General features: G+C 53.5%; 2 protein-coding genes across 2 annotated transcripts; one reads left to right on the forward strand and one right to left on the reverse strand.

Annotated features, from left to right (window-relative positions):
• The first annotated feature begins 6,001 nt into the window (after window positions 1-6,001).
• LOC34623079 lies at window positions 6,002-9,213 on the forward strand. Its single transcript, XM_026336174.1, has 3 exons — window positions 6,002-7,786; window positions 8,218-8,311; window positions 8,981-9,213. Exons 1-3 carry the CDS (start codon window positions 6,002-6,004, stop codon window positions 9,211-9,213), a joined length of 2,112 nt encoding a protein of 703 aa, XP_026191959.1.
• Window positions 9,214-11,477: 2,264 nt separating this feature from the next.
• Window positions 11,478-16,967, reverse strand: LOC34623080 (protein farnesyltransferase subunit beta). The gene is made up of 7 exons (XM_026336175.1): window positions 16,375-16,967; window positions 15,656-15,907; window positions 14,881-15,038; window positions 13,083-13,231; window positions 12,558-12,709; window positions 11,731-12,044; window positions 11,478-11,521 (listed from the first exon to the last, which is right to left on the reverse strand). Exons 1-7 carry the CDS (start codon window positions 16,965-16,967, stop codon window positions 11,478-11,480), a joined length of 1,662 nt encoding a protein of 553 aa, XP_026191960.1.
• Window positions 16,968-18,336: the final 1,369 nt, after the last annotated feature.

Raw genomic sequence — 18,336 nt, forward strand, 5'->3', positions numbered from 1 at the left:
TCAACAGCTCATACGGCGCGTAGATGCCGAGTTCACAACCCTCTTCTCGCAGCTCGTTCCCGGAGGCCACGCAAAACTCGTGAGCCTAGAGCTTTCAGGCTTCGTGTTTTTGAAGTTGCATCTAGGCTCTCGGAGCGCAGGGATATCTTGCTGTTGTTGCGGCTTTTTTTCACGCATGCAGCGCTTCCTGCTTCCCGCAGAGCTGCCACATGCTCCTTTCGTTGCTGGAGGAGCTGCAGGGCCTGCTTCCTCCGCTAGACTTGTGCGAAGGCTGCTGTCGATTACCCTTTTGCTGCAGGAGCTAGTGGAAGATGTCTCCATTTCATGTGACGAGGCTCCCGAGCTGGCGGGAATCGACGTTCGCGTTAATTTTGCGGCTTCTGGGGTTGCCACAGACAAGCTCTCCATGCACCGCCTTTCTGGTCAGACGGGAGGCTGCTGCGACTGCGTGTGCTGCTTTGGCAGATGCTGCCCTTGTGGCTTGCTGCTGCCTCCTCTGGCGTTGGAGGGCTGCATATCTGCTATGAAAGTCGAAACTAGTGGCTTGTTTGCGCAACGAATGCGGCTCCCGTGGTTTGCCGTTTCTTCTGCGCTTGCTCGAGCGCTCGTGCTCCGTGCCAACTGCTTCAGCGTGGCATGCGCATTTTGAAAGTCGTGGCAGAGTCAATAGCCGCAAGTCACCGATTGGCATGATTTTCGCAGGCGGGCAGAAAGCGCTGGTTGCTTTAGCGCTTCTTCTGGCGCAGCAACGTGCCGCAAGCAGGCAAGGCGGAGGCTGGGGAGGGCTGCTCTTGGTGGATGAAGCAGACAGCGCTCTCGATGAGACACACCGCCGACTGCTGGCAGCTGCACTCAAGAACTCTACCGAAACGCTTGGCTGTCAAATTATTCTGACCACCTTCAGGTATAGAGCCCTGATCCGCCCTCCCGAGCCAAGTCGTGCAGCTTTTCTCGGGTGTACATACACCTCGCTGGAAGCCTGTTGTGGCTTCCTGGCTCATGGAATCAAGAGCTGAGTGTGAATCTGGGGGCTCTGCGCTTGAACATTGAGGACACTGGGGCCTTTCGGTGCGCCCGTGTGGTGTGCGCAGGCAAGAGCTTCTGGCTTGTGGAAGCAAATTCGTGCTTGTGCAGCAGGTTCAACGGGCTTCGAGAGTCCGAGAAATCTCCAGCACAGAGGCAGCAGAAGTGCTCCTGGACCTGCCGCAGCAGCCGCAGGAAGAGCCTCTGCACCCAGTGCCAGTTTCTGACACTCTTGCGGTGGGAGATCAGCAGCAGCAACACCTTCACCACCACTCGATGCTTGCCCACCAGCACACGGTTCCGGACGGCATCGTACAGTCGCACGGCTAGCTTTGCTACCTGTGCTGCAGCAGAAGCACCAGCTCTTCCTGAGCAAGGAGTTACGCATGAGCAAAAGTTTAGCAGCAGCAGCTGCTGCTAAACGTGGCCCTACATACACACAGCGTTTGCAAGGAGGTGGTAGGAGGATAGGCGTCACAGTGTCTTAAGGCCAAGTGTGACATAAGTTTACACAATGCTCGACATTATTTAGCTTCCGATATTTTGCACTGACCCTGCTTCTAGGACTTAGGGGGTCATAGAAAACCTGCGGTCTGCCATAGTTGGGTTTGCTGCTGGGGAAACCCCTAACAACAGGTCGTAGAAAGTATGTACATTATGCACCCCAAATTTATTGGTTGCTTTGAAAAGTGAGCAGATGCCCCCTTTTTCATAGCGTACTGGGAAGGGATATTCGGTCTACAGACTACCGCCTAGAGGCACTGGTTAATTTGCGCTGTGGGTTGGTAACACTCCAACCAAGTTCCCACGCTAGTGAGGCCTCTGGAGGCCTTTGGCCCCTCAGCTCTCTTTGCAGCGATGTCTGGATGTACCGCCGCCGCTAGTTACAGGAATCAAGGCTTGTCGAACTGCAAAGCACGTCACAAGAGTTCTACCTGTTACTGCTCTGCTCGGGGGTCTAAGACTGGGCTCGCACACATATATGCGTGTGGAAAGCAGACTAAGTGGGATATTCGAATGCCTCAGTTTGCCACTTTGCCACAAGGCATGCTTATTTTATAGGGTATAGGGCGCGTTTACTTCCATCCTATTTCTTGTGAAGAGGTGAGGGGGGCTCTGTACTTCTCATTTGGGCACTTTGCCGAAAGCCTTGCAAGCCACTCATGAATTCCTCCCGGGTACTTCTCTTCTTGGAATTTCAATTCACTTTTCATTGCATTCTGCAAAGCACGATCAATAAAACTGACGTCATGGTGACCGCTTTTCATTTGGATGCGCTAGGCAGACAGCCCAGTGGGATAGGCCCCGTTACTAGTGGGGGCTTGCCTGGAGGCAGCACTGGTGAAGAAGAAAATTGTGTGGCTTCTTGTGGGCTGTCGAAGGCTTATCGTTCGCAGATTCTGTAAGAAAAAAGCAAGGGGATTTGGCTCTAGGGCTCGCATGTAGATGTCGTGCGCGACCTTTGGAGTGTCAGCGATTGTCACTGAGCATCGACTTGTTCATTCAAAGCTTAGATAGTCTCTGGGGAGCTGTAGGCTTCTTTACAGCTTAATAGATTGCAGAGCGCCTGTTGAGTCTTTCATGAGAAGTGGTTAGGACCGATAATGGCCAAAGCTGTAACTATGAGCTTCCCAGGAGCTCCTTAGTGTATCTGTAGTCAGGGCACATATACTACTTCCACATTGTTGATCATTAGTTGATATTTACGTGTGTCATTATAGGGGTACATTTCAAGTAAGAAACCCCAGTTTTTCTCCCATTCGGCGGCGCATTTGCTTTCCTTTAGGAACCGCTCCAGTCTCACGGCATCCTGCCTTGCAGTATGTTGTTGCAGTCCGCGATCTCTTGTGTCTTCAAGTGCCATTCTCTAAGGAGGGAGACACCTGATCGGCGAAGGGAATGCGCCGAGAAGAGACAAAGCAAGCCCCTTCCCAAGTACTTCAGCACAGTTTCCGCTGGCTAAGCACGCTTCACGCAGTAACAGCATACACTATGCTCCGCTTGGGAACTGTAGTGAGTAGTGTGACTCCAGCAGGGTAGTCCCTTGAGCTTGTTCGCAGTACCCTAAGACTATATTTGGGACGAACGTAGGCTTGCCTGGCAATCCCTGGGGCTTGCTGCAACGGAGTAGCGAAAATTTGCCTGCCTTCTTCTGTTTTCTCGTATTCACCCAGCAAAGCGAAAATGAAATAATTGTCCGTCTTCTAAATAGTCCTGAAGCTTCAAACTATTTCAGTCGTTAACGAAAAGGAACGCTGTCTTTCACAAACCCTTCGACGTCAAAAAGGGCTGAGGCCTTATTGCTGAAGCTTGTCCAGTAAGAAACTGACTAGGCGTCAGAAAAAGGCACTCCTTTTCGTTTAATTCTATTTCAGCACCATGAGCGATGCCGAAGAATGGATGCTGCTCCCGTTTTGCCATCGCCTACTGCCACTTTTGCTGAGTCACTCGTAGCTGCCAGTCGGAACCCAGTCACCCTCCATGGTAACGTGGTCGAGCAACAAAGCAGGTATTCCATGGGGGAACTGATCTTGCTCTGAAGAGCACTTTCCCAATTATTTGATTGATATATGGGGCTCCTTGCTTCAAAATTTAGGTATAAGCAAATGCCTATATCGACACAATAACAACTTTCTATCAGGTGGTCTATCGAACGCCCCACGGTAGAAGGCTGCTGCCGGTGTATGTGTGCATTTCTGCCATTAAATCACCTGCATCAACAAAGCGCACCTACTCTGAGCTATAAGATTTAACGGTGCACTGGAAAACCAAGAATTCCTCAAACAGAGTTGTTGAATTAATGCCGGTGTTAATCAAAGTGGTGCAGTCCAAAGGCCCTAAGAAAGTGGACAGAGCGGTGGAATGTGGCACTTCCCTTAAATCACGCCTCCTCCACCCTTCGTATACCCAACAGAAGGCACATAGGTATTTCGCATGGTGCAAGAAATGGTAAGGAGACCCAGTTGAACTAGAACACATCTTGACTCGCCGTTCTTTACGGCAACACACTGCAGATGCAAGCTACTAGGGACGGCTGATGGATAAGAGTGCCGTGAAGCCATTCCCAGAGGCGTGGCTCTCCCTAAAGGCCTCGTGGTGCTCTAAAACCCGCATTTTTGTCCTCCTTCAACGAATCTTTCAGCAGGATATTGCCTTCAACAAACGCGAAACTTCACCAGTCGTTCAATGCTTCTTCTTGTCCGTGTTAGATCATCCGTCCTTCTCCACGTTGTGTACCTTGCTCACAGGCTTACTGCTGCCTTATCACAAGCTGCAAAATGCCACCAGGTTTTCGCGTGCTTGGCTCGACTTTCTAAGCGCCTCGGGGTTTTGGAGCGAAATGACGACACTTTAGGGTTTTTCGGTATGTCGTACTTCACCCTAAAGCGTAGATACAGAGTAACTCACTACCAGGCATCTCCATATTAGGCGTACAATGTAATGCAGTGACAACCTGCTGGTCTGGGGCCGGAGTTAGACTGGGCTCTTGGAAGCAACAGCTACACACTGCAGCGATTCGGTGCGTACATAAACATGCTGCAATGCCCATCAAGCAAAGGATCGAGCGCGTCCTCAAAATTTCCCGCTGCTTCTGTGAAAGGCGCCTGAAGGCTGCACTAAACGGAGCATTCGAAACAATGCTTAATACAAAACGCGGAGACGAGCTCACGTGGGTTGCAAGTGAATGGCGGCTCGGTGGAATGGCTGGAAAGATTAATTTTGCCCCAAAACGTAAAGTATAGCAGCACTTTCACCAAACTGAAAGCAAATTAGCAGCTGGCCCCATACTGTAACTCTACATCGGGTCTTCTTAAGGAGACTTGACTCCAGCCTCAGCACAAACTCAAGTTAATAAGTGTATCCCAGAAGCGCTTTCTCCTTACCCTCCCCAAACCCCTCAGAGTTCTGACATGGGGGAAAAGGGACAGCTAGGGTGCGCGTAGCTTCCCCCTTCAAGTACTCGGAGTACTCACAGCTAGTTGCACGTAGCATACAATGGCCATGCACACACTGCGTCTTGCATTGAGCTAAGGGTGCTCGGAAAAATAGATATGTGGATAGACAAACCGACTAGCCATTTTTAAATAAATTCTCAATCTATTGTAACTGGTTCTAGAGTGTCGAAGTCCAGCATAGCCTGGTCCACTTCATGGGGAAGCACAGAAAGGCCAAAGTGAGTAAGAACTTCAAGAGCATGACACTCACAAAGCGCCATAAAGTGGTATCTAATTTACGGTGGGACTATACGCAGGCCATTCATTATATATGAGCAGAAGAAGTCTGTCTGCTATGTTTACAGGCGTGCTACTTCCAGAAGGATTAGAACAGCCCAGTACGGCAATTCTGCAACCCCCTAGGAGAGCTGTATGCAGCTGGCTAACACATAATAAAGTAGAAAACGCACAAATCGAGCAGCGTTGAATGTGAAGAGTGATTTTTTGATCGAATACTATGACGACGTGTCTGCATGCGTACACCGTATCGTCTGGGGCTGAGATTGCATGGTCGATAGTATGGCATGTGTCCAAGGGGAATTTGCTGCATAATTCATGTATTTCTTTCTACACATGACTCTTTTTGCCTCATGCCAACATTCCGTCTTGGACGGATCGAACTGAACTCTCGAGTGCTCGAGTTCCTCAGATCTGAACGAGGCGCGCGGCACCTTGACGGATTTGCTACAGCTGTGCTGCGCCGAGCGAATTGCACCCCGAGAGACGGGTGTCTTCAAGCGCGTCTGTGCCTCAGGTGTCCGTTGTCAGGACTACTCGGAAACTAACGACACCCATACCCAATCTACTTCATCCCGAAGGGCGTTCGCCCTGTTGAGTGGGTGTTTCTGAACACAGCTTTTTCCGCGGCGCCGTCCCCCGAGGCGCGCCTCGATAGTTCGCTGGGCCCCTGCGAGCTTTGGATTTCGAATTGCTTTCCCTCCGAAGTCGTCAAATCTCGTGTGTCATCCTTCGCGATGCCCCCGATGAGCGGCGCGTCAGCGTCGCCTTCCCCCGCTGCAGGCGGCAAGGGCAGGCCCCCTAGCAACAGCGTCATGAAGACTCCGATCGGGGGGGAAGATGTTTGCGCGTTGGTGGTTCAGGTAGGCGCTTCGAGCCTCCGCGTAGGCTATGCCCAGGAAGACCATCCGCGCATTGAAGCGGCAGCGCTTGTCGGCAGAAGGCAGCTGCGCTTGCAACCGCAGAAGCAAGGAGGAGCTACTTTTTGCGGCACTTGCTGCTGCTGTGAAAGCCACCTTGCAGTGTCTGCTCCCCCAGATGTCGCTGGCGCTTCCGCCGCTCCCAGCGGCAAGAGCAGTCGCGGCGAGGAGCCGCAACAGCGTTTTCACCCTCCACAGAAGCAATGGCAGAGGAGTAGCGGCGTTTCCCCGTCGGTGTTTTACGGCAGAGGCCCTTTCGTGTGGGCGCCTGAGGGCAGGCGCTGTTGCAAGTGTAGCTGCTGCCACGATGACATCCTTTTTCCCGTGAATCTCGGGGTGCCTGTGCCGCACACGGAGGTCTCTTCCATTCTTTCGATTCCAGCCTCCGCTTTAGCAGCTCCAGCAGAGAATGGCGCAGAAGACGGCAAGCAGCAGCCGTCTCCCGAGAAAAAGCAGCGGCAAGGCTGGGAGCTGGATAGGGAGGCCTTTTCTGCTGCAGTTCGAGTCTGCATAGAAGGCCGCGTCTCTGAGGAGGAAGTGCAGCGACGCACAGTACGACCACCAAAGCAGCAGCAGCAGCAGCAGCAGCAGCAGCAGCAGCAGCAGCAGCAGCAGCTTCCTGGGGAAGCGATCCAGGAGTGCTTCAGTTGCAAGTGCTGCTGTTTGAAGCGGGAGCTCGTGCAGCCTGGGACTAAAGCAAGCTGCAACGGCAAAATGAGCTGCTCGGAAGAGCAAGGGGCACTCTTGGACGAGGCAAGGGCAGGAAGCCTCGGCAGCAGCCACAGCAGCTCAGGAAGCAGCAGCAGCAGCAGCAGCAGTCCCCTTTTAGAGGCCTTTGGCTGCTCGCCCTTCGGAGGTCTGGGTGTATGGACACACGAGCATCCGCTGTTGGTCGTTGAGCCCACAGTGTCTCCTCCTTCCCTGCGGCGCGCCTTCGCGGCTGCAGTATTCGAGGATCTTCAAGCTCCTGCTGCCTTTTTTGCCTCCGCAGCGGCGGCTGCTGCATTCGCCATGGGACGAAGCAGCGCGCTGGTCGTCGAACTGGGTGCTCCTGGGGGGTCTGTGGCTGCCGTCTCTGATGGCTATACACTCCGCAGAAACGCAAAGGCGTTTCTGGTCGGCGGAAACTTCATGGACCGGCAAATAGAACTCGTGCTGCTGCAGCAGCGCGAGGAGCTGCGGCAGCAGCGGAGGCAGCAGGACGGCAGTGCTCCTCAGCAGGAGGCAGAGCTGCTGCTGCCTCTCTTCTCGTGCGCAAGCAGCAGCAGCAGCGCCTGCAGCGCCTCGCTGCTGCAGCGCAGCTCGCAGGAGCTAAGCAGGCATTTGAGGGAAGCCCAGTGCGTGGTTCGTAATTTTGCAGAATCGGCGTGTGCCCTCTCGCCAGCGACAGGGGGAGCCAAGACGAAGAGCAGCGCTGAACCCCCTCCCACGCCAGTCCCCCCCTTTGAGCTCCCAGACGGCACGCCTATTGACTGCAGCGGCCTTAAAGAAACTATCGGCGAACTTCTTTTCAACCCGACTACTGCCCTCGAAGCGCTGCAGCAAATGCAGCCTCCCTCCCTCCGCACAGACCCCACGCAGCTGCTGCAAGGCTTCACCGGACTGCCCAATGTGAGCACTCGCGACATGACGCTTCAGTTCGCCGTATGGGGAACCAGCCAATCGCTCATTAGGCCTTGAATGCCAAAACTGCGTGTTGGTTTCACGCAGATGAGGCGTATACATACATGCATATGTATATATATATATATATATATATATATATATATATATATATATATATATATATTCCTAGGCGCGCGCTTCTGTGGCCCCTGCTGCAGCCGCGTGTTTTTTGTGTCACGTTTTGTCTGTAGGCCTCGTGCCTTCATGCATGCATGCATGCATGCATGCATATATGTACATATGTATGTCGCAAGGGCATATGCCCTTGCGACATAACAGAAGGCTTTTTCGGCAAACGGGTGAGAAGGGGGTGGTGGCGAGATTAGACGGAAGTCCTTTGTGTCTGCGTGTGGTGTTTTTCCCTCTCTCTCTCTCAGGCTGTCGCAGACTGCGTGTACAGCAGCGACGTAGACCTCCGGAGAGAGCTTCTCTCAGCTGTAATTCTTACGGGAGGCCTCGCGCTGATGCCGGGTAAGACAGTCTTTCTTGTTGAGTAAATCCTTGTGGACTGCTTGCCTGCGTGCCGCTCTGTGGCTCTACAAGTTGAACTGCCGCTGTGGGTGTTTTGTCGGGAAACTAGGGAGCTTTTGCAAGACTGTGGACGCGCCTTAGTGTTCTATTATCGAGATATCGTGTCAATAGCTTTATGACAGGGTTTTTGCCGACGCAATGCATGCCTTGTTTGCTTTTCTGTTCGCTCGTGCCCCTTTCGGCCGCGCACGCATTGAGTATAAGCAGGTGGTTCTGCCAATAAGGCTCAACATGTATTTGAAAATATATAAACGCGTGAATGTATTTACACAGGTACTGTGTTTAGAGTGTGCAGCCCTTGGTGGGGTGTCAAGAGTAGAGGGGGGAGGGCACGAAGAGGAGGATGCCAGGCAGGCAGTCTGTGGCGGAAAAAAAGAGACAGGGTAGCACTGGGAAAGGAGGATGGCGAGAGGGGGAAAGAAGGCGTTTTGTGGCTTGTTGAGAATACGTGTGTGTGTGCGTGGCGGTGGGGTTGGGGGGTTGGGGCATGTCCATACGTTGTGGTGGATCTGAAAGAGCTCGAGCGTGGATTCGTTGAAGACTCCAGCGTCTTCTTCAGCCGCGTCAGGGAAGTGCTGTTGGCTCCTCCGGGATGCTTGTTTACCGCAGGCCTGGCGGAACGGTTCTCCGCGGAGTTGCACAGTGATGCCTTTGCTCCGTGCAACAGTCACTCTGGACTCAAGGCGAGAGTTGTGTGCCCAAACAACCACACGGAACGGCGTTCGGCTGCCTGGCTGGGAGGTTCCATCCTCGCCTCGTTGGGAACGTTTCAAGAGCTGTGGATTAGCAAGCAAGAATACGAAGAACATGGCCCTGACATCCTGGAGAGGCGTTCTCTATGAGCTGGATGTGCAATTTTAACGCACTCAAAGCCTTTGCTGCAGAGCCGCGAAGCGCTCCTGCACTTTTTGATGTGCGGTCGGGCAGCTGCTGCAAGGGGCAGCAGTTGCAACCATTAGGGGCTTGTGGGGGTCGGAACTTTGAAATTCGAGGTCGTTGCTGCTCGCTGGCTTCGTGTTAAGGGGTGTTTTTTATTTCGCAGTGCAGTCTTCTTCTAAGGGTGTGGGTGGCGTAAAGGGTCGCCGTGCCCCGCTGCCACATCGTTCGCGAGACGAAGGCTGTTGGTTGCTGTTTGCCAGTGGCGGATTTCTCCGGAAGTGGAGGCTTCCCTGCCCACCACGAGCGGTTGCGTAGCGGCAGAAAGCGCCAGTAGCGGTACTCTAAATGCGAAGTCGGAAAGGGGAGGGGGGTGCGACGGAACAGATAATAGCGCGAGACTCAGACAGACAGGCAGGCAGGGGTGGCTGCGGTAGTGAGGGCGATGGAGAGCATCGAAAGCACACACAGGCGGGAAGCTGCAGAGCAAATTTCCGTAAAGAGTTCATTGCAAACAGAGCGGCGTCCGCTGAACAATAAGGATGGGAGAAGGGGCAGGAGACGGAGGGACAGCGCGAGACAGCGACGTGGCAAGAGAGAGTTATTCCTAGTTTATACTCCCATTAGACACAGAAAGCGGCGCTCCACAGCGGAGAGCTGCCAAGGGCTAGCGTCACTGCACTCAGTTTTCGCTATGTGGATGCGGACTAGCCTAAATACGCTGAATCAAAGGAGCACGCGTTTGACAACACGTGGAACTCCTTCGCGAGGGAGGCTTTGAACTGTTAGTCTGCAACCACAGATTTGCAATAGCCGCGATTTCGGACGTCATTTTGGCTCAGCTCGACTTTGCTCCGCCAGAGAGGCTCTCTGCTCTGGCCCCCCATGATGTCTATGCCTTAAGGAAGTGACTGTCGAAGGGCTGCATGTGACAACTAGGGCCGCACAAATCCCAGTCCGTTGCCAGTCCTCCTCCACAATGCAACACACTCGCCACTGACTGCTCACCTTCCTGCCTCGGCTGGCTTCCCGGCGCTCCGTCGTTCCCTACGGCGCACTCCTCGTTAAGACTGGCCGATACCCCATCCACCTGGCGAATGTGCTCTGTATGTGTTGGAAAAAATCATTCGTCATCGCGGCAAACCCGTGGGGTTGGTTTTGCCACCCTTTAAAATCCCCATATAAATCCCGAGTTCGCATTTGAGGGGCAGTTTTTGCACGGCGAAGCCAGTTGCGCAGGGGCGCAGTGCAAGAAGGCGATTTCTCGGAGCGAGGCGACGGCCACTTGCATGCGGGCCGAAGGGTGTACAGACATCCGAGCGGCTGCGGTGGCATCAGCATGAGCTCGTCACAGATGCAGCTGCAGGAGGCTAAGGCCGCACCGCACTCCCCAAATAGTATCCCTACGCTTGTTCGCCTGCATGCAGGCAAATCTTGGGGCGTTTTGCTACTACTCCGATTGGAATCTATCAATACACACAGGGCCCTTCCTCTGTGTGGAACAGGCTACAGACCTTCTCCCGAGCAGCGCGAACCCCCAAACTTATAAAAGCCCCAAAAAACGGGCGATGCATGCTATCACGTCAACAGCGTTATTGCCTGCAACGCGTGTAATCGCCCGCGAAGGCGGCGGTTTGGCTAGCCATCCAACTAAAGGACGGGGGCAATGCCATCGGCAGAGCCGTGAGGATTAGATGACGTCTTAGGGCACTCTTCCCCCTCGCCGCCACTCTTCTTGTGCGCGAGACGCAGATGCGGGGATAGCCAGCCGCTAGGTCGGCTGTCTGTACTGCGATGCGAGTCGGAATTCACAGAGGAAGCCCTTCAGGGGGGAAACCAGGGCGGGAAAGCATCCAGCACATTTTCGCACGCCTCCATCCTGGAGGCAGCGATGCGGCAGCTCTCAGCATTCAAAATGCGTCTTGTCAGCAGACTGTAGGTCCCCAGAAAAAGCAGCCTGCCCCGGTGCAAGCAGGGCGATGATCCGAAGGCTTGCATGCCTCCGAGAGCGTCTCGTTGAGGAACTACGTAACTGGGGAGGCAAGGGGGAGCGCGCCCGCCTCATGATGTTTTGTCACAAAATGCGCAAGGGAAAGCACGCATGCAACCTCCAAAGGGCCCTGATCCTCAATACACCACCACCAGCTCCCCTCTCCTCTCGCGTCGCCCTTCCAGCCGCCATTTTCCAGATTCGCGCGAATAATATCTGTCGACTCCAGGTGGCTGTGCGTCACATCGATTCCGCTTCGCTCTCGGGATCGGCCCACTCCGCCCCTGCAGTGCGCAAAAAGCCACGCAGGCGAAAGAAAAGGGGCCTTACTTCACGTGCACCCCGCAAGCCACACGTTCGAATGCAAATGCACAGACGCAGAGAATGCAAGGCCTAAGGCGTGAACCGCCACACCACGCAGCGAGAGAGAGACAGAGGAAGAGCACGGGGAGCACAAGCAGTCCGCCACAGTTCAGAAAAAGGCATTCCTTACCCTCCCCATCGTCGCCAGCTGGCGAAAATCGCGGAAACTTTGCAACCCAGGCAGCATGCAGGGTGGGGCCTCTACCCTCGTGGCCTCGTTGCTTGCTCTCCGGAGCTTCGAACGGCGATATTTTGAGCAGGTAAGCCCGACTTGCTTCCACGTTTTTGCTACAGACATTGTAAAAGGGGCAAGTGCTTTCTAGCAGGTTGGAAGCGCGCCGTCCAAACACAAAAGGCGGCTTTCCGAACTCCCCCTGAGCGGCCGCATGTTGCGCGATGGACATACCTGAGAGGGCGTAACACGTGTGGTAGAGATCGGCCCCTCTGCACAGGCACGCACCGCAGGAGGAAAACCATCACAACACGTCCATTGCAAAATCAAGAACTAATGCAACCCTCCCGTAAAAAGAATTTCCTTGGGGTGCCCCGCATACGTGTAGCAACGTTCACACATGAGTATGAGCGTAAGCGTACATACACCACGCACAAATGGGAGTATTTACGCCGTCTATGAAGGCTTGAAAATATCGCGTAGTATGTGCTCTAATACACGACTTGGATACGTTATAATGCAGCTAAATAAATATGTATATGCATGTATATCTGTGTATATGTGCATTCATGTATATATATGCGTATGTATATGGGTGCATGCATGTGTGCATATGCAAATGTATGTAGATTGGGGTCCAAAATTATGAAGCGTCCTGCCGCATGGCTGCAACCCTCTTCTGCCTTTGCAGAAGAGGGGAGGCGTGCATGCAGTCTTCCCGAAACGAGGTAACAGTTGGCGGTGCAGGGTGTGCAGTCAGGCAGCGCGGAAGGAAGGGCCCCTACTTGCCAGGTTTGTCTTCTATGCCGCCCTTCGGTGCTTGACAGCAACAGAGAATATACTGCTGTAGATGCTGCGATGACATCCAGCAGTGTGTGACTGGGTAATCCCGCCGCAGCTGCCGCAAGGCCTCTGCCACCAGCGGAAATACAGCCCCCTGGAGAGAGGAGCCACACGACGCTCGCACGGGCAGTCTCGCATGCGTAAGTACACCGGAACCCACTCGAACACAAGGCAGGCCTTATGTTTGACGCGCAGCAGACAGAGGCACAGGAAACTGAGTCCTCGGAAGAAGCCGCATTTCAAAGGAAATTATCGCAAACTTACGCCTCCCGTGCGAGAGCAAGCCATCACCCGCTGCTCTGCACAATTTCTGGTGTATTTGTGTCTACCGCCTCAGCCTTCCCTCGCAGCACTCGCTCCTCCCCGCAGCAGCATCCCCTCGTTCCCACGGAACAGCCACGCAAAGTGCCTCAACAGTCACAACCCAGGAAGCATCTGCATGCCGTCCTGCCCGTGAACCTCCTCACCAGCCAGAAAGAGTAACACGAGTCCACCAGCTTCGCTGTACGTCCCTGAAAGCCGCCCTCGAATCCCAGCTGTTTACAGGCTGCCCAATGCAACAGACTCTCCAAATCAAGAGCTCCCGCCTGGCCTGTGATACACAGGGCCGCCAAGCCTGAGGGAGGAGCAGAAGCTAAAACAAGACGATGGGTGGCAAGAAACAGCGCAATCTAGAGAGATGTGCCCGCAGAAACGGCTCTTCCCGAGGCATCCTCATTCACAGCGAATGCTCCGAGGACGACCCTTACTCCACACACTCCAACGAGCTTGAGCAGGCGCGGCGCACAGGAAGCCACTCCTTCTCGCGCCAGCAGCAGGAGCAGCAGTAGGAACAGTAGGAACAGGAAGAGGAAGAAGAGGAACAGCAGGAACAGTAGGAGCAGTAGGAACAGTGGGAACAGGAAGAGGAAGAAGAGGAACAGCAGCAACAGGAACAGTAGGAAGAGCAGGAACAGTAGGAAGAGCAGGAACAGTAGGAAAAGTGGGAACAGTAGGAAAAGCGGGAACAGCAAGAACTGGAACAGTAGGAGCAGCAAGAACAGGAACAGCAGGAGCAGTAGGAACAGTAGGAACAGCAGGAACAGGAAGAGGAAGAATAGGAACAACAGGAACAGTAGGAGCAGCAGGAGCAGTGGGAACAGGAACAGTAGGAGCAGCAGTAGGAACAGTAGGAACAGCAGTAGGAACAGTAGGGAAAAAAGCAGTAGGAGCAGTAGGAACAGGGACAACAGGAACAGGAGCAGCAGGAAAAGTAGGAACAGCAGGAGCAGTAGGAATAGTGGGAACAGCAAGAACAGGAACAGCAGGAGCGGGAACAGTAGAAACAGGAACAGTAGGAGCAGCAGTAGGAACAGTAGGAACAGCAGTAGGAACAGTAGGAAAAAAAGCAGTAGGAGCAGTAGGAACAGGAACAACAGGAACAGGAGCAGCAGGAAAAGTAGGAACAGCAGGAGCAGTAGGAATAGCGGGAACAGCAAGAACAGGAACAGTAGGAGCAGTAGGAACAGGAGCAGCAGTAGGAGCAGTAGGAACAGTAGGAGCAGTAGGAGCAGTAGAAAAAGAAGCAGTAGGAGCAGTAGGAACAGTGGGAACAGGAACAGTAGGAGCAGGAAGAGGAAGAATAGGAACAGTGGGAACAGGAACAGTAGGAACAGGAACAGTAGGAGCAGCAGTAGGAACAGTAGGAAAAGAAGCAGTAGGAACAGTAGGAAAAGAAGCAGTAGGAGCAGTAGGAACAGGAACAACAGGAACAGGAGCAGCAAGAAAAGTAGGAACAGCAGGAGCAGTAGGAACAGGAAGAGGAAGAACAGGAACAGCAGGAAAAGTAGGAACAGCAGGAGCGGGAACAGTAGGAACAGCAGGAGCAGTAGGAACAGGAGCAGCAGTAGGAGCAGTAGGAACAGTAGGAGCAGTAGGAACAGGAGCAGCAGGAAAAGTCGGAAAAGGAGCAGTAGGAACAGGAACAACAGGAACAACAGGAACAGGAGCAGTAGGAACAGCAGGAGCAGTAGGAATAGTGGGAATAGCAAGAACAGGAGCAGTAGGAGCAGTAGTAGGAACAGTAGGAGCAGCAGGAACAGCAAGAAGAGGAACAGTTGGAATAGCAGGAGCAGGAACAGTCGCTGGCGCTGCCGTCTCAGCGAGTAGACACTATGCGCCGAGAGAAGGGAGGCAGCAGAGAAGATGCGTCGACAAGGATGGCTGCACACAGAGCAGCGAAGCTGAAAATACTGCAGCCGCTAGACGCAGTCACCATCAGCGTACCGCAGTAGGTGTAGCCGCCATGAGATTCAAGCCCTCGCTCGCCTGCAATTCCACCATCATACCCTTGGCAAGATGCCACGTATTCGGCGAGGCCATCCGTCAACTCCTCCGTCAGCATGTGCAGCATCGAGGCTGTAGCTATAGCACAGTATGCGCCTCTGCGACAAGACAGTCCAGGAGGCAAGAGAAGCAGACAGCGTCGCCACCAACCCCAAAACACACACACACACAAACACATACATACATATATATATGTATATAAGAAGCAGGCAAGCGCATAAGAGGCGGTCTCTTGTCATGAGGCTTCCCTGCTGCAGCAGGCTAATGTGTTTCCTAGGTGTGCGCATGCACATGTTTCCAGAAGAACCAAAGACGCGAAAGAAGAGCAGTCCGGCCGTTCTGCAGAATGTTTGGCTTTCAGGAGGAAGGTCGAGAAAGTGCTCCACGCGTGGAAAGGATGTGCGGCGCGCACAACGCCCTGGCAGTAGTAGTAGCAGTAGTAGTAGTAGTAGCAGCAGTAGTAGTAGTAGCAACAGCAATAGTAGTAGTGGTAGTAGTAGCAACGGCAGTAGTAGTAGTGGTAGTAGTAGCAACAGCAATAGTAGTAGTGGTAGTAGTAGCAACGGCAGTAGTAGTCGTAGTAGCAACAGCAATAGTAGTAGTGGTAGTAGTAGCAACGGCAGTAGTAGTAGTAGTAGCAACAGCAATAGTAGTAGTGTAGCAGCTGCCGCTGCTGTGACACCTAAAAAGCAGCAACGTTTGCCTGGTTTCTTGCCTGATGTCTACTTCCCCATCTTTGTGCAGCATGAAGCCCCCGTTTTCGCTCTTGAGACTCAGGAGGATCTTGTAGACGGCTTCTCTTCTGCTGCTTCCCTCCTCGCCTTCTAGCCAGCGCTCCACCAGGCCTGCCTCAACGAGCGTCGCAGCTGCAGCGTAAGTGCATGCCAAGTGGGCTTGCTGACCAGCACCTCCTCCCCACCCGCCTCCTCCTGCCTTATCCCAGCAGACGTCCAGCGTAGCTAAGATGCTGCAAGCGGAAGAGTGAGGCATGCATACAAGCGCGCGAGCGAGACGGCGTGACTGCCCAGGTGTATTTATGGCTGCCTCATGCAAAAGCGCGCACAGGCCACTTCGCCCCCGTCCCGCCACGTCTCTTTCTCTTTCTATCTCTCTCTCTTTCTATCTCTCTCTCTTTCTCTTTCTATCTCTCTCTCTCTATCTCTCTTTCTCTATCTCTCTCTCTTTCTCTCTCGTTCTTTCTCTATCTCTCTCTCTTTCTCTTTCTCTCTCTCTTTCTCTTTCTCTATCTCTTTCTCTATCTCTCTTTCTTTCTCTCTCGTTCTTTCTCTATCTCTCTTTCTCTCTCTATCTACCTCTATACACATGTATATATATCTCTTCCAATCCCTCTTTCTCTGTGTATCTCCGTCCCCCCAAGAACGCTTGCACACCAGCCAGAGCGCAGGAGAGCGGCGGGTAGAGACACTGCCGCACCTGTCCGCGTGAGTGTCGCGCGGGAACGCGTCGAGCAAACTGAGACCATGAACCATCCAGTAGATTAGCCAAGGTCGAGAAGCAGCCAATTCCATCATGTTTGCCGAGAAGGGCACTTCCAATCGCTTGCCTAGGAAGGCGATGTGGCGGCTTCGCTGAAGCTCTACGCGGCGGGATGCGCGCGACCACAAAAAATCCTTGTCCTCAATCGGCATGCTGTCTTCATCCATGTCTCTGTCTGCTGCCAATGCGTCTCGCGTCTGCTGTTGCTGCTGCTGCTCTTTGTTCGGCGTGCTTGAGGAGGGCGGGGGGTCTTGCAACGGCAAATAGGAGGGGTGTGGCGCCAAGGCAGGCAGCATTTCGGAATAACACTGCAGACACTGCCGCTCCACGCGCAGCTGGTCCTCTAGCGTCTGGTAGCCGTCATCCAGAGACGGGCACCGACTGCGCGTGAGCGCATACTTGTAATGAAGCGGATGGTGAGCAAATAAACTGGTGAGTGGGGGCGACTTCTCGCGTCTTTGCCCTGCATGCCCCTCGCCGCAACGCGCGCCTGACGTTGGCGCGCTCGCCGGTGTCGATGATGGCTCCATCCTGCATGCGCACAGACACACAACATATAGACATACACAGAGACACACAACATATTGACATACACAGAGACACACAGACACACAGCATACACACAGACACACACACAGCATACATACATACATACACAGAGACACAGCATACAGACACACACAGACACAACATATAGACATACACAGAGACACACACAACGTATAGACACACACAGACACACACACACACACACACAACATACATACATACATACATACACAGAGACGCAACACACAGACACACGCAACATGAAGACACACAACATACAGACATATACATGCGTATATGACCCATGGTAGGGTCAACTCCGCCATCGATGCACGCGCCAGAACGGGAACGGATGAGAAAAGCGCCTTCGTTAGATGCCACGTTCAAGTGCCCCCCATCACCCCTCTCGGCTTCCCCAGCCTCAGGCAGCCCAGAAGCCAAACTCAAAGAAACACACATATTCACGGCTACACACGCCGTCGCTGCACACAGGAAGCTGCCTGCATCCATAGATTCTTGCACCCCGTGAGGGTGTGGCCCCTCATGCGCAGGAAGATCAAGCGGCTAGCGCCGCTACGCTATGGAAATATCCTCTTGCTCGCTCAGAAGCAGAGCGCGCTCGCTCCATGAGGAACGGCGGCAAGGCACGGATATGGAGGCAAGTAGTCCAGAGGCGTACTTTGGAGACTTTGTGGGGGAACGGGCTTCCAGAAAAGACACCAAAGACACTCGGCACTATGGGAAACTTCCGGAGGGCACCCTTGGATTTGGCCAGTCACTGAACGACCGAGGGAAAGCAGCGCTACAGAAATAGGGAGAGAAGACTCGTTGGTAAAACATGAAAGGACTGGACGGGATGCAGCCATGGAGCGATCGCAACGCAGCCCGAGACAGAACGCGTTGAGCGGTTGCATACATGTAAAGCAGCGCATGAACCATGGTAGCTTCCCTCCAAAGTGAAGCGCGGCAATTTACGTTTTTTAAGAGCGGTTTTTGAAAGCACATTTGCTAACCGAAACCGCGATACACTTTGAAAGATTTTCCGCACTGCAATTATCTTCGCCGCCCCTTGTCCCCGGATCTATGTAATAGAGGAATCGAACCCTGAGGCGAAGCTGCCATCTCATTTAGCCAGCCTGTGCTGTGGGGTTTCACTGCCTTCCTCCTTGGATGCATTCAAGCACCGTGTTTTAGCATATTTAACTGTTTTCTTCCGTATTCACAAAGCTGGGCTGCTTAGGGCGGACGGTGGGGCCGTGGCGTCTGTCAGGCAGCGCAGCTTTCAGCTGCAAAGGGCAACCGGCTCGCGCCTTTCTCCCTCTGATATTCATAAAACATCCAGGGGGCGAG

Source organism: Cyclospora cayetanensis, unplaced genomic scaffold (assembly GCF_002999335.1).
Source record: "Cyclospora cayetanensis isolate NF1_C8 unplaced genomic scaffold, CcayRef3 CcayRef3_contig_96, whole genome shotgun sequence".
Taxonomy (NCBI): Eukaryota; Apicomplexa; class Conoidasida; order Eucoccidiorida; family Eimeriidae; genus Cyclospora; species Cyclospora cayetanensis.

What these genes read in the sequence shown, in the direction of transcription:
- LOC34623079 (XM_026336174.1), top strand. Translation starts at nt 6,002, where the DNA reads ATGAGCGGCGCGTCAGCGTCGCCTTCCCCCGCTGCAGGCGGCAAGGGC. An exon ending in GCTTCACCGGACTGCCCAAT is followed by an intron (nt 7,787 to 8,217) that starts GTGAGCACTCGC and finishes TCTCTCTCTCAG; the next exon opens with GCTGTCGCAGACTGCGTGTA. An exon ending in AGGCCTCGCGCTGATGCCGG is followed by an intron (nt 8,312 to 8,980) that starts GTAAGACAGTCT and finishes TGTTTACCGCAG; the next exon opens with GCCTGGCGGAACGGTTCTCC.
- LOC34623080 (XM_026336175.1), bottom strand. Translation starts at nt 16,967, where the DNA reads ATGGAGCCATCATCGACACCGGCGAGCGCGCCAACGTCAGGCGCGCGT. An exon ending in TGGCGGCTACACCTACTGCG is followed by an intron (nt 13,232 to 14,880) that starts GTACGCTGATGG and finishes CTCCTCCCTCAG; the next exon opens with GCTTGGCGGCCCTGTGTATC. An exon ending in ATAGAAGACAAACCTGGCAA is followed by an intron (nt 12,045 to 12,557) that starts GTAGGGGCCCTT and finishes GTGCCTGTGCAG; the next exon opens with AGGGGCCGATCTCTACCACA.